Raw genomic sequence first — 13045 nt, 5'->3', positions numbered from 1 at the left:
ATAAAGGGATAGAGGGTCCCTGCCTTACTCCTCGAAAAGAGCAAAAACATTCTGAGACTAAATCATTCTAGCCAATCCGCATGTTACAAGCCTTAAGAAGCATTTCAACAATGGAAACCCATTGCATTGGGAACTGCGCTTGGGTGAGAGTTTCAAGTAGAAAATTCTATCTTAGCCTGTCATAAGCTTTCTCTAAGTCAATTTTGAGGCCATCAATTTTGCATTGGCTTTTTTGGTCTGCATACTATGGAGCATCTCTTGAAAAATAATCACATTATCTTGCAGCTGATGCCCCGAGATAAAACTATTATGATTTGGTGCTATAAGGAAAGGGATAACGGATTTCATTCTGTTGACCAGCATTTTGGTAGTCACCTTAAACAGCACATTACAAAGACTAATAGGCCTAAACTGTGTGATCAACTCAGGCGACTGCACTTTTGGTATTAAGGTGATAAGAATGTCACCAACAGAGGGAGAAAGAGTTGAGCCCAGTAGGATCCCAATAACCATAACCGTGATGGAATCACCAACTACACTCCAAGACTTTTGAAAGAAAGATGCAAGGAACCCTTCTGGTCTTGGAGCTTTTAAAGGATCCATAGAAAAGAGAGCATTCCAAATCTCATCCCGTGTAAAATCAGCTGCCAACTCGGCTACCTGCCCCATAAATAATAATGGAAAATTGTGATCCATAGAGATCAAGCTGATGTAAATCATTAGCTAGTAAGAGAATTGCATGTTGATCTGAGCATCAATTACCCAACATATCTTTTAAAGCATGAATATGCTTTTTTGCACTTTTAATAACCGTGCTAGCATGGTAGTATGTAGTATTACGATCACTTTCAGTAATCCATCACTCGCGAGATTTCTGAAATCACATTAATTTTTCTTGACTGAATAAATTCTCCTACTCAATAAAAGGTTTATGCTTAAGCACAATTAGATTTATCGAATATTATCTTGTAGTAACACATTTTTTAAAGTTCTCTTCTTGTCATGTGGTAATTTTTTAAATATCATTATTAGGTTAAAGGACATATTTTAGCTTTCATTCGTGTGTGTATATATATATATATTTTTTTTTCTTTTTTTCTTTTTTCTTTTTTGTTTTTTTATTGATGATATTGAAAGCAATCCCAGTGTGCGAGACCAGAGACAGATAGATATACATTCGCAACAAGACCAATTCCTTCTCTGCACATGAATAAGGCGAAATTTAAATCGAAATAATAGACAAATTAAATCAATTTAAAATTTTAATTCAATTTTTTATTTTTTTATTTTAATTTAATTCTAAGTATCACATAATTCTTATAATTTAATTCAGTTTTAACAAGAAAAATTTTGATAAATATGATATGAACTAAACTAATTAATTACAAAACCCTAATTAAAATTAAAACATTTTTAAATTTTAAATTTCAGAATATTAAAAATAACATATAAAAAATAAATAATTTATTAAAAAATCTAACCAATTAAATTAAATCGAATTAAATCAATTCAATTTAAATCAATTTTTTTTAATTTAATTTAATTTAATTTTTACAAATACTTAAATTTCAATTAAAAATTTATCCAATTCAGTTTAATTTAAAACTAAATCAAATCTCGAATCCTCACCATTACACAAGTATTTTTTTTTTCCAGTTACACATAAGTAATTACTTTGCACTTTAGCGGCAAAAAAGCCCATCGATCAAAAAGCCAAAAGCCCAAAAGATAAACAAAGAGCATGATTTTACAGCATACATTACACGGAAGCTTCAGGCACCAAGTCGGCATCTTCATGAGCTTCAGCTTCCAACTTGAGTCACAATTAAAGCAAACAAAAAGATCAGATTACATCGTGAGAACTTTTTATCAATTGGTTTAATCACATAACTTAGCTCTGTATGTACAACTACTTTCTGAGGATGATACATAGTAGATGAAAAATGGCACTCAAAATATATTTCGTGCTAACCTGGGAGCCAAAAGTCCACATGGAGCACTGAACTGCATGCTCAAGCATGAATCCATAAAGTAAGCCTATGAATTTTCATTGTCACTGTATTCAGATGCCCCCTCATCAAAATCAGATCCACTATCAAAGTTTGTATTTTGATTTTCTACTGCATCATTTTCCCAGGTCCGATCACCTGGTCTTAGAAGATCTGAAAGATCTTGTAAAATATAAGGTTCTACCAGTTTCCAGAACCACGTGGAATCACTTCCTAAAAAGCCTATCCAAAAAACTCTTCCCTTTCTCTTCACCCTGCAATTGAGAGATTTTGCTTGCAAAGTTTCAACAACCTTTTGTACCCCCTCAGTACTTCCTTTAAGCTTCAACAAGATATCCCCAGATGATGTTCTGTGCCCTCCATACATATACCAGTACGCAAGAACCTTTGGTGACAACCACCTATGAATTAGCTTTGGTATCATGGCCTGACCTTTTGGCCAAAACTGATCTGCGTAGAAACCAAAGTAAGAGTGCGAGATAGTAGAAAATCTATAAGATACATCATCACTGCCATCACTAAGCTTACAGGAGGGATGTAACCACTCATGGTACTGGTCATATAAATGTCTCCTCAAAACAGAATGTGCACGAGAAGTCTCGTTGAATTCAAACCGAATCTTGTGTTTCTTCCTTTCTTCATCTGAATCAATTTCCAAACCACCTAGCAGCAAACCCACTAAAATTTCTCTCTGATCTTTACTTAGCTTGAGACTTACAGGCTTCTTAACCTCTTTCCTGCTCAAGCTCAGTACATAATCAAGTTTTTCCATTAACGAGGACTCAATATCATATTTCTTCTGGCACATCAGATCATATATCTTCTCTGCCTTCATATAGTCTCCAGAAGAGAGATATCCTTTTAGAATTATGTTGCATGATCTGGTATTAACACCGATAGCTTCATCACTACACATGTGGTTGAAAGTCTCCTCTGCTTTTTGAAGATCACCACTTGTTACCAAAGAATCCAAGTATATATTATAAATAGTGCGGTTTGGCCGACAGGTTTCAAGGCAGGCAGAGAAAGCTGATTTCAGTTTATCGTGCAAATTTAAATTAAGGAACATATTCATTAGATCAACAAAGGCTGGCATTAGGGGCTTCATACCACTCTTAATGAACTCTTGCATGAGCAATTCTGCTAATTCTATTTCCTGAGCTTGACATAACACTTCCAATATTTTATGATATGCAGCAACACTCGCAGATCCCAAACTCTCCTGCATTTCCCTGAATATCTCCAAAGATTTCAAATGTTCTCCAACTTTAGCAAAGACTTCCATCCTATACACAAAAGCTTGAGTGGGGAGACCACCATCAATGCTGAGGAGTTTGAGCCAAGTTCTTTCTGCTTCCTCCACATCACCATCCCTTGAGCAAGCCCTCAAAATCGATACAAGCACTTCCTTGTCCTCCTGTATTCCTGCTTGCTTCATCTCCTCCCTTAGTGATGCAATCCTTCCTTTATCTATGTTGTCCTGATAGCTATGAAGCCAAATTAGGCCAACATAAATAGTCTTCTGTATCTCAAGTCCAGATGTCAGCAAATTATGAAAAATAAACTCGGCCTGCTTGAGATAATGCTTTGAACTTCCTCCTGGTTTGCTTACAAGAGCTCTAAAGAGAGAATTGTGCAAACTGAGTCGTGGTTTGTAACCACCCAACTGAATCATGCGATTGTAAATGCTACATGCTTCTTCCAAGCAACCTTGAACTGGTGCACTAAGATATGCAATGACCAAAATGTGAAATGTAGACTCGCTGGGCACAAGTCCCTGATTGATGATACTGTCAAATATCTCCCTGCACTTTGCAAACTTTCTTTCCTTGCCCATGTAATCTGCTAGCTTCGTAGCCAGAGCAAAATCAAATCGATACCAGTGTTGCTGCATCATCCATTTGTACACCTAACAAACAGCCAAAAAAATAGTAACTAGCCATTCCGAATATTTCTCATGACCTCTAGCCAAAAAAAAAGCTATAGCTTTATGGTCAAAGGAAAATCAATATATTTATTTTTTGGAACTGAACTTCCAAAAAGTTGCATGTTCTTCTGAAAAACAACTCCATTCACTAACCTATATACCAATTTCCAAATGCTTGTAACCTAAACTACCATTTCCTCACTAGTTAACTACCCATTTAAGTGCACATGAACATGTTTTGCAAATAAAATTAATATCATTAAACTAGCAATGCTCTGACCGAATCAAAACTGAAGTCTGAATCTTAAAGAAGTACCCTAAACCCGGCGTCGTTTTCGCGAATGCGTATACAATGAACCGCAATATAGGTAGCATCCTGCTGCCTCATCCACTTTTTCTGGGCGTTCAGTATCCTCACTAAAGTTCCCGCCTTGTGCGCCGGCAATTGTTTACACAGCCAGGCCAATCTCGCCCGCCTCCATTGCTCCGGCAACTCCTCCAACTCCTTGACCTCAAGCGCCGGTGAATCCATGTGCTTCATGTCTCCACCGGAGCCCGGATAACCGGGGTCACCGTCGAATTTTAAAATGTCATCTTCGTTTTCAGGGTAGCTTGAGAAGTCCCACTTCTCTTCCGATGTTAAAGGAGAATAGGATTCGCACGTCAACTGTTCGGTGGAACTACTGAGACACTTTATACTCCGAAAACGGAGACGATTATAACGGGCAAGTGAGGATGTGGGAAAAGGGCGAAGGAACAGGGGATGGCAACTTAAGAGATGACGGTGGTGGTGACAGAGGGAAATAGTGACAGAGCGGAGGAAGGAGAGAGATGAGAAGAGGGAAGTACGCATGGGGAAAGTGAGGGCTACGCGTGGATTAGGGTTTAAGAGGGAATTATTAAAATCGTGTAGAACGGTGAGCACGGGCACAGAGAACTCTTGGGTTCTGCCAATGAGCATGGCTCTTCGTTAGGTCACCGGCGGCGAGGATAGCAAGGGGTTTTTACTTATAAGACTAACTTATTGGTGTGTATATATATATATATATATATATATGTAATACACATAATTAGGTATTAAAAATTGAATATAAATTAAAGAACTGAATAATTAATAAAAATAGATGAAATTTAATAAAATTAAATAAATTACAATTTTTCAATAAATTACCATTAACAAAATTTTATAATCTTGTCTGCAGTACCACAACAAGTCTTAGCCTCTTAGGGTGTGGACACGATGTCGTTTGGAGACATTTTGCATAGTTCCACAAACTGCGACGCTATTTTGGAGAGAACAAAACGGACAACCTTCACAACACCACTCGTATTTGGTGCGCTCATCTCGAAAATCCTACAGAAGGAACGTAAGGACGAAGAGGAAGAAGAAAATGTAGCAGAGAATGTGAATCAGAATGAGGAAGACAATCAAAACGACACCGTTGAAGGAGAAGGAGAAGGAGAAGAGGAGGAAGAAGAGGAGAGCGAGCAACTGGGAACTAAAATAAAACGGTGATTTCAAGTTTCTTAAATTTCTCTTCTGAGGGTTATCATTTGTTTTGGTTTGCAAGATATGAAAACTTCAATTTGAATAATATATATTATTTAGTAATAATCCATTAAGGAAATGTTTATGATTAATTTCTGAAGGAAATTTGGTAACTGGAAATCAAATTAGATACATTGGTCGTTTGTGATTTAAGTACCATTCTTCGCAGAGCTTTATGTTTTTCATGCAATTGTTTCTTTGTTTTAGTGTTTTGCTTGTTCTTTCTCATGCATATCGAAGATTCAGTTTTATATTTTTTGTTGTGCATCTTTTTCTGCAGCACTAATTTCGGTCTTTCCGATATCTTTCTGTAATTATCTGTGATATGGAGGAGGATAAGAGAACATATTTGGAGTTTCCAGTCACTCCCGCTTTTGGGTTTCTCTTATTGATGATGCTAAATATTGATCATCTATTTATCCCTTAGATCAAGGCTTAAAAAGAAGGAACAGGCGAGGTGGCTTTGCAAAGCTATGTAGCCTATCTTCACAACTGCAAAAGCTTATTGGGTTGCCTGAATTAGCTGGAACTGAAGTTACCTGTAAATCATTTACTTTATATGAATCCTTTTCAGTCTAGTTTGGAGATTCTGGATCATACTTTCACTTATGTTTTATGTATTATTGTTATAGGTTGTGAAGAAACTTCGAGCCTACATCCCGGAGAACAAGTTGCAGGATCCAAAACTGTGGGGGTTTCATTACGGTATAATCTAATCTTCTTAATTATTTACATTTGAGATATTCCCTTGAAATTGCATGTTATATGTGTTTAATTGTTGTATTAACCCAAGCAATCAGAACATGAAAAACTGTTGTTGATGCCCTATTCACCCGTGTCATTGGAGTTATAGTTTGGTTAAGTACACAGTGTTGACATAAAACTACCATCACTGAAAATAACTTGGTTGTTGGCTTTTTGTCACCCTCCTATAATCATAATTTTGTTGTCTATATTTTGGTTTCAATTCTTTTCAGTAAATTACTACTTGCCCCCTCAATTTGTTAAAAACTCATAGGTTAGCTCCCTATTTCTAATTTGAACTAATTGCAATTCTTAGGTTTCATTCTATTAACAAAATGTCCCCTCCATTCTATTGGACACATTTCCATTAGTCAGAGGTTAAATGACCAAAGTAACCTGAATTTCTAATTTAAAATGAAGAATTAATTTGTTGACAGAGTAAAACTTGAGGGATGTAATTGTTTCAAATTAAAAATAAAAGGACTTATAATTTTTTATAAAGGGCCAAGTTGTAATTTTCCCTACACTTTTTTTTTTAAATTATTGTCTCATTTTGACTGAAATAAAATTCATTTACTTTTTAATGGGAGGACTACACTGTTGACATAATCAAAACTGAGAGATCAAATTGATTCAGATTGAAAACAAAGGAATAGTCATGGCTTTTGCCAAAACTTGGGATCAAATTGTAATTTAACCATTCTTTTACATGTTTTGGTTGAGGTTCTGAAAATTATTATTGACCACTACCTTTGTATTTATTTCAAGGATCACTAGGGTTGCATCATGCATGGTATCATTGTCATGATTTTTGAATTTGAATATGAAAAATGTTTGTCCCAGCTTATATATTTCCAAACTAAATTTTCTTTCATATCAAGTAGGTCTACTAATGTGGATAAAGATGTAAAAGAAAAGTCCAGGTGGCTTTACTAAATTGTATATTCTTTCTCCATAATTTCAAGAGTTCAATGGAGTGCCTGAATTGGCCAGAACAGAGGTGTATCAGCTGAGTGTCAGTTCTGGTTGTGTAGGATGATTTTTTTTTTTTAATTCTCAGAGACGACATATATATATATATATATATATATATATATTAAAAAGCTATATGCTTATTGTTTCCTTACCATTTTGCTTCTAGGTTGTAAAGAAGCTTTAGGCCTATATTCGGGAGAAAACTTTACAAGACCAAAAGAACAAGCACAATATAATATGTGATAAACCACTGCACACTTTCTTTTTGTTGATTCTATCAATAATTTTCAAATGAGTAAAGCACCCCAAGCACATATGGCCAGCAAATGAGGAAGATGGTATGTGTTTGAATGACCTTTATTTTGAGTTACAATAGAATATTTGTTGAAGGATTTGGTGCAAAGTTTCTTATTTTTTTGATATCGGATCATGAATTTTGTAGTCATTCACCGAATGAGTTTTCCTTTATTCTTGAAGTCTTAATGAAAAATGTAGAAAAATTTTCTCGAGACAACTGTACTATCTTGATCATGCAGCTCCAGACAACTCTATACAAAAGGCAAGAAGGTGTAAGCAAGGAAGAGAAGAAGGTGAGAATAGTTACTTTTCAGTCTTAATTATTTTAACTTGCTGGTTTGGTAAATTTAATTTCTACCACTTGATCTTTCATATTTTGGGTAGCAGAATGACCCACATGTATAAGAAATTTGAAAACACCTCGGTATCTTTTTGTGATGGTACTTTAATAACAACACTGTTTAGGTTCAGATAAGCCAAAGCAGAACTAAAAACAGCAGAAGAAAGGAGCTCCCCGTCTTCTTGCTCGCCTTTCGCTTTCAGATGCTCTTGTAAATTTTTTTAACACTGATGAAATACATAATCTCGGGCTGATGTCTTAGTAGAGAAATTGGGAATACCTAAAACAGAATGATCTCCAGGTATTTTACAAATACCTTTCCTGTACTAAGCAATCGGCAATGAGATCCCCCATGCGTATGTAAAGATATGATATGAACCGAGTCTCTAACAAAGTGGAAAGGTAGCATGAACGGACAAATCACATGCAATGAAATTTCATGTGTATGCTTAACAATTACCAGCCGTAAATATAGGTTGCTTGGTTATGTTACTGCAGTCTTAGGTAATAGGTATTTGAACACTTGAAATGGACATGCAGAAATTTTAGGCACAATAGAATGGAAAATGAAGCAGAGAGTAAAGTTCACTAATATAAATAGACCAAGCTCCCTGATACGAGTTGCGTACTTTCAACTACTCTGTCTAAGTTTTTTATGTGTTGAGTACCATTATCTAGACCTGATTATATGAATAGTTAACTAAAGATAATGTATAATTTTATTATAAAATTTATAATGTGAATATTATATTTTAATGAATAGCATTTTAATATTTTATGGGATTATTGAAGTTTTAAAATACAAAGGGTTAATAAATTTTTTTATATAAATTATTAGTTAAAATATTTAAATCCAAACGAGTTCGGATAATATTGGTTGAGTTTTGGGACGAGTATGGAGTGTTTGTGATAAATTTTAATTAGGTATGAGATGGGTTCAGAAATTGAAATTATTAATTGGCTTTGGGGAGTGATTTTTGCTGGTATATTACCTATTGCCTATTGCCATTCTTAGATATTGTGTAATAAGTTACAAATTGCAATGTTTAAAGGCAACTGGCAATAACAGAAGTTATTAGCCATCGTTTGATTGGTTATATGCATATTGATAAAGCTTGAACCAAGGGTTGAAATGTATGACCTTAGTAATGCTTTATATCTGATCTGCCTGACTAGAAAATTGATGAGGAAATTTTTAATACTTGCCAACTCAATCTAGTTGCTGGAAGCAATAAACATGAAAGTCATGGCGCAAAGCATGCGTTCAATTGCTTGGAATTACCCAAGATCTAGTTCACTCTGTCTTCTTCAGAAAATGAGGTCAATGAAGATGTATTGGTGCTCCATTTCGTGATGGAGAATCTGACTCTCCAGGACTCTTATTTATCACTCAATAATGGAAGACCAATTTCTTTTTATTTTTGAGACTCGATGAATCAAATGCTATTCTTACTCCAGTTTTCCTTCACACATAATCAAACTTTTCCATCATTTGGCATGCCTTGCATTGTAAATGTTGAAATTGAATAATAGAATCATATTTATTGTTAATATTGAGATAATATTAGTCCGCAATCAAGAAAGTTTGTTTTGTCAATATACCATCATATTTTGTTTGGTCCTATTACGCCAGCCTAGCTCCAACAAGTCAGAGAGAACAAGGCCACAAGGCCAGTTGGAGAGGCAGACACAGTTTCAAGTTCCAAGTATACCTTGATCTATATTAAAGTGAAGCCACAAGGCCAATCGCCCAAAGGTAGCACTCGTTTTTGTGATACTGCAGTGCAGGCAATATCTAATGCCTACATATGCATGCCCCCCATACCCCCTAGAAAAACAAAATCTATGTTCTCCCTCTTGAACCTGAGAACAGAGAGAAAGAGAGAGAGAGAGAGAGGGAAGATGATAGAAGTAAAGTTGGGAATGAGACAGAATAGAAAAGTTAGTTCATTGCCTAAAGAAAAGGAGAAGCTAAACGAGAGGGGAAAATAGACCTAACAACACCTGTTGCTTTTTTTTCATTACTGACATCTAAAATCAAAATTAGTGCTGGGTAGGTTAGAATGGAATGCTCAGTTTCATCTGTTTGGCCTAATGTACTCTGGCAGTGGAGCTTGTTTCTGTTTGCTACTGTGTAAATGGTGCGCTAGAGGCATGTTTGTTTTTAATTTGCAAGGAATCAATTGCTAAATTTTTATTGCCTTTGCTCTTTTCTTCATTAGATAATCTTTACAGGTTTGCCATCTAAACTTTCTTAGATTTGTTAATTGAGGAGGCATTGTATTGGCTTCATAATATTAGAAATCTTGTCAAATTCAATTGCCTGAATTTCTGTCTTACTAGAAGTTTCATCACTATTGCTAAAGGATCCATCTGAGAAGAGGAGAATCATTTGCTTTTATGTACATAAGCAATCCCAATATTAGAGGTGGCAATTTTGTTGTAATTCTTTCTACTACTTTTAGCATCTGTTATTTTCTTTCCCCCACGAGGTTGGTGTAGGAGGTTTTTCCTCCAACCTTTTTTTTTTCTTTTTTCTCTTTGACGTGGAGAGGGTTAGCATAGGGGGTGTCTGCCTCCTTTACATGATTGGCCAAATAACATCTCCTAGAACTTGACAGGGCCATTACAATATATAAAAGATAAATCCGCCTTGTGGAAAGCTAGTTTACCACTGTCATATTGCAGGAGCTGAGGGCCATAAGCTCTAGAAAATTTTGATCCTTTAGTTTGGTTCTTTCCAACACATTAATCGGGTCAATTGACTTCGTGTTTTCCAGTTTGTTGGCAGAATATATGATGGCCTGTGAAATCTTCATGGCTTCAGTTGAGTTCCTGAGTATGTCATCCGTTTAGATTTCATGTAGAAATAAACAAGATCGTTACTTGAAGTACTTACCCAAGCAGGACTTGTGGGGAAGTGTCTTGGTTTTATGTCCTCAGTGGATCGAGGCTCTTATACTCAACACTCTTCATTTTGCTATATTGCATCTATGTCCACATATGTCTTGCATATATTCGTGTACTTAAACGCTTAATGACATATTTGTATATAGTTAATAAAATATGTTTTCCATCGAATATTTATTTATATAAAAAATAATTATTTGATTGTATTATATTTGATCATTTATTTATAATTATTACTATTCTAGTTTATATATATAATATAATGTAATTAAATACGTGTGTTTAAATTTATATTTATATTTTTATATTTTTATTTAAAAATTTGATAAATATGGATATGCATCCATTTTTAAAATATATATTCGAGTTCAAAGTAACATAACATTAAGGATGCCTTTCCCTTCTTTGTTGGTTTATTGGGAGGCCAATCGACCAGGTCTTGGGTTGAGTGAAATGTGATTTATGGGTTGTCTAGATTATAATTTCTGGAATTTGTTACGTTGCTAGTTGAGCTGATCATGAATTTCATCAACTTTTTCCATCCACTCTTTCAAGGATTGAGCTAAAACATGAAGGGTGCATCTCTGAGATAATGAGATGAGCATGAGGAATATTATTTATTTATTGTATCTTGATATTGTGGATGGTGTAAAAAGAATGCATTTGTCACTATATATCTCAAAGTGAGTTGTTCTGAAAATGGGAGAATTTTGTTGAATTGAAATGGGTTCTTGTTCACGTGAAGATGTGTGAACTTTATGGTAATGTCTTGACTATCAGCAATTTCAAAGTTGAATCCTTTATATTTGCCCTATCTTCTGCCGAGATATGCTGACTTTATACTTCCCATTTTCAAAAGTATATTTTGCCTTTTGTCATGGAGGAATTTTTCTTCATCTTTATCTCTTCTTTTTCTGTTTTTTCCTTTTTTTAAAATCCTTCAACTCTTATCTACTTGCTAAATGTTTTCTTTTCTTTCCTTCTTTTATTATATTTGCTCCATTCTTTAATTTTATATTTCCCACTTCCCACCATTTGGTTACTGTGTCTAAAGAGAGCTGCAATTACAAGTTCCCATATATATTAATCTTTGAAAAAAAAATCACTTTTTCACTTTTATCGGTGTTTTAATGTTTGAATTTTTTTTTTTTAATAAAACAACTCTTTTACTTCATATAAAAATAATGAGAATAATATTGTACTTTTCCTAGTGGGAAAAAGGAGACCTCCATTTTTCTTGGTGAGGGAAAGTGGAATTTGGATATGAGATCTAGAGGTTTTCGTTTATTTAAAAAAAAAAAAAAAAGCTGAGCGCACCGTTTCGTAATTTGATATATGGGTTAGTGGGGCCATCAATATTCGATGTGTAGAATGCACCGCCGTTCCTATGCGGCGAGCCTGTTCCTATTGTTATTTTCTTAAACATATGAAAATGGATTCTGATAAATTTTTCCTCTCTATGCTTTTTTTGTCACCCTATGATTTGCCACGTCATCCCCACTCGCCTTCTCGTTTTTTCACCTTTTTTGTACTCTCTATGGTTTTCCTGGCCACCGCCAGAAATTTTCTTTTCCCAAAATAAATTTTTATTTGATTGTATGGGATTATTTAAATATTTTTATTTCTCTAATATACATATATATTTTTATTTTTATTTTTTATATTAAGAAAAACTAGAAGATTGTTTATATAAATTTTAAACTCTCAATCCTCATACTTAAAAAGTTTATACAACAATGATCCTTGAATGAGCCATTGAATTTTAAGATAATTTTTTTTAAAAAAAAAAATTAATAAATAAAGATGCATAACTGATTGTTTTTCAGATATAAATATTGTTAGCTTTTGCAATGGCAATCCCAAAGTGTATTTAATTTTAAAAACTTAGGATAATTTAGTGACATTTGCTTTTTCTCAAAAGAAGCAGCAACTCAAAAAAAAAAGATACTCATCTAATCACACAGTAATAACTTGGTGTTTGAGAATTCCATGGAATTGATGTATGAAAAGTATACATGTCATTCATCTTTTGAAAAGATAAGCAGATTTTTACTTGGTTGTATATATGTACACATAGCCAAATTGAAACAGCTCCCCTTTTTTCTATCATAATTTGGTTTTGGGACTCACCAATTTTTTCATTTTCTTCTTTTGGTCCCCTGTGCATGAATGTTGTGCAAAATCCTTAAATGAAAAATGCTAAGCACAATTGCTTTTTTCAAGTAATTATTCAACACTCTTCATTAATAGTAAAATATTTATTGTATTTTCTCTATTTTTAATTAATCATATAA

General features: G+C 34.3%; 1 protein-coding gene and 1 pseudogene across 2 annotated transcripts; one reads left to right on the top strand and one right to left on the bottom strand.

The window, feature by feature from the left end:
* Window positions 1-1701: 1701 nt before the first annotated feature.
* On the bottom strand, window positions 1702-4956 carry LOC110605318 (pentatricopeptide repeat-containing protein At2g15820, chloroplastic). Of its 2 annotated transcripts, XR_002486378.2 has the most exons (3): window positions 4253-4956; window positions 1973-3918; window positions 1702-1813 (listed from the first exon to the last, which is right to left on the bottom strand). XR_002486378.2 is itself a non-coding variant. In XM_021743809.2 (2 exons), exons 1-2 carry the CDS (start codon window positions 4895-4897, stop codon window positions 2038-2040), a joined length of 2526 nt encoding a protein of 841 aa, XP_021599501.1. In that variant the 5' UTR covers window positions 4898-4956; the 3' UTR covers window positions 1702-2037. The 2 variants fall into 2 exon arrangements, 1 of the variants encoding a protein (XP_021599501.1); XM_021743809.2 differs by having other exon boundaries at window positions 1702-3918.
* Window positions 4957-5176: 220 nt separating this feature from the next.
* On the top strand, window positions 5177-10615 carry LOC122722254 (annotated as a pseudogene).
* Window positions 10616-13045: the final 2430 nt, after the last annotated feature.

The sequence above is a fragment of the Manihot esculenta genome, chromosome 17 (assembly GCF_001659605.2).
Source record: "Manihot esculenta cultivar AM560-2 chromosome 17, M.esculenta_v8, whole genome shotgun sequence".
NCBI lineage: Eukaryota > Viridiplantae > Streptophyta > Magnoliopsida > Malpighiales > Euphorbiaceae > Manihot > Manihot esculenta.
The sequence above is the reverse complement of the archived record's forward strand: the minus strand, read 5'-3'. Positions and strand labels throughout refer to the sequence as shown.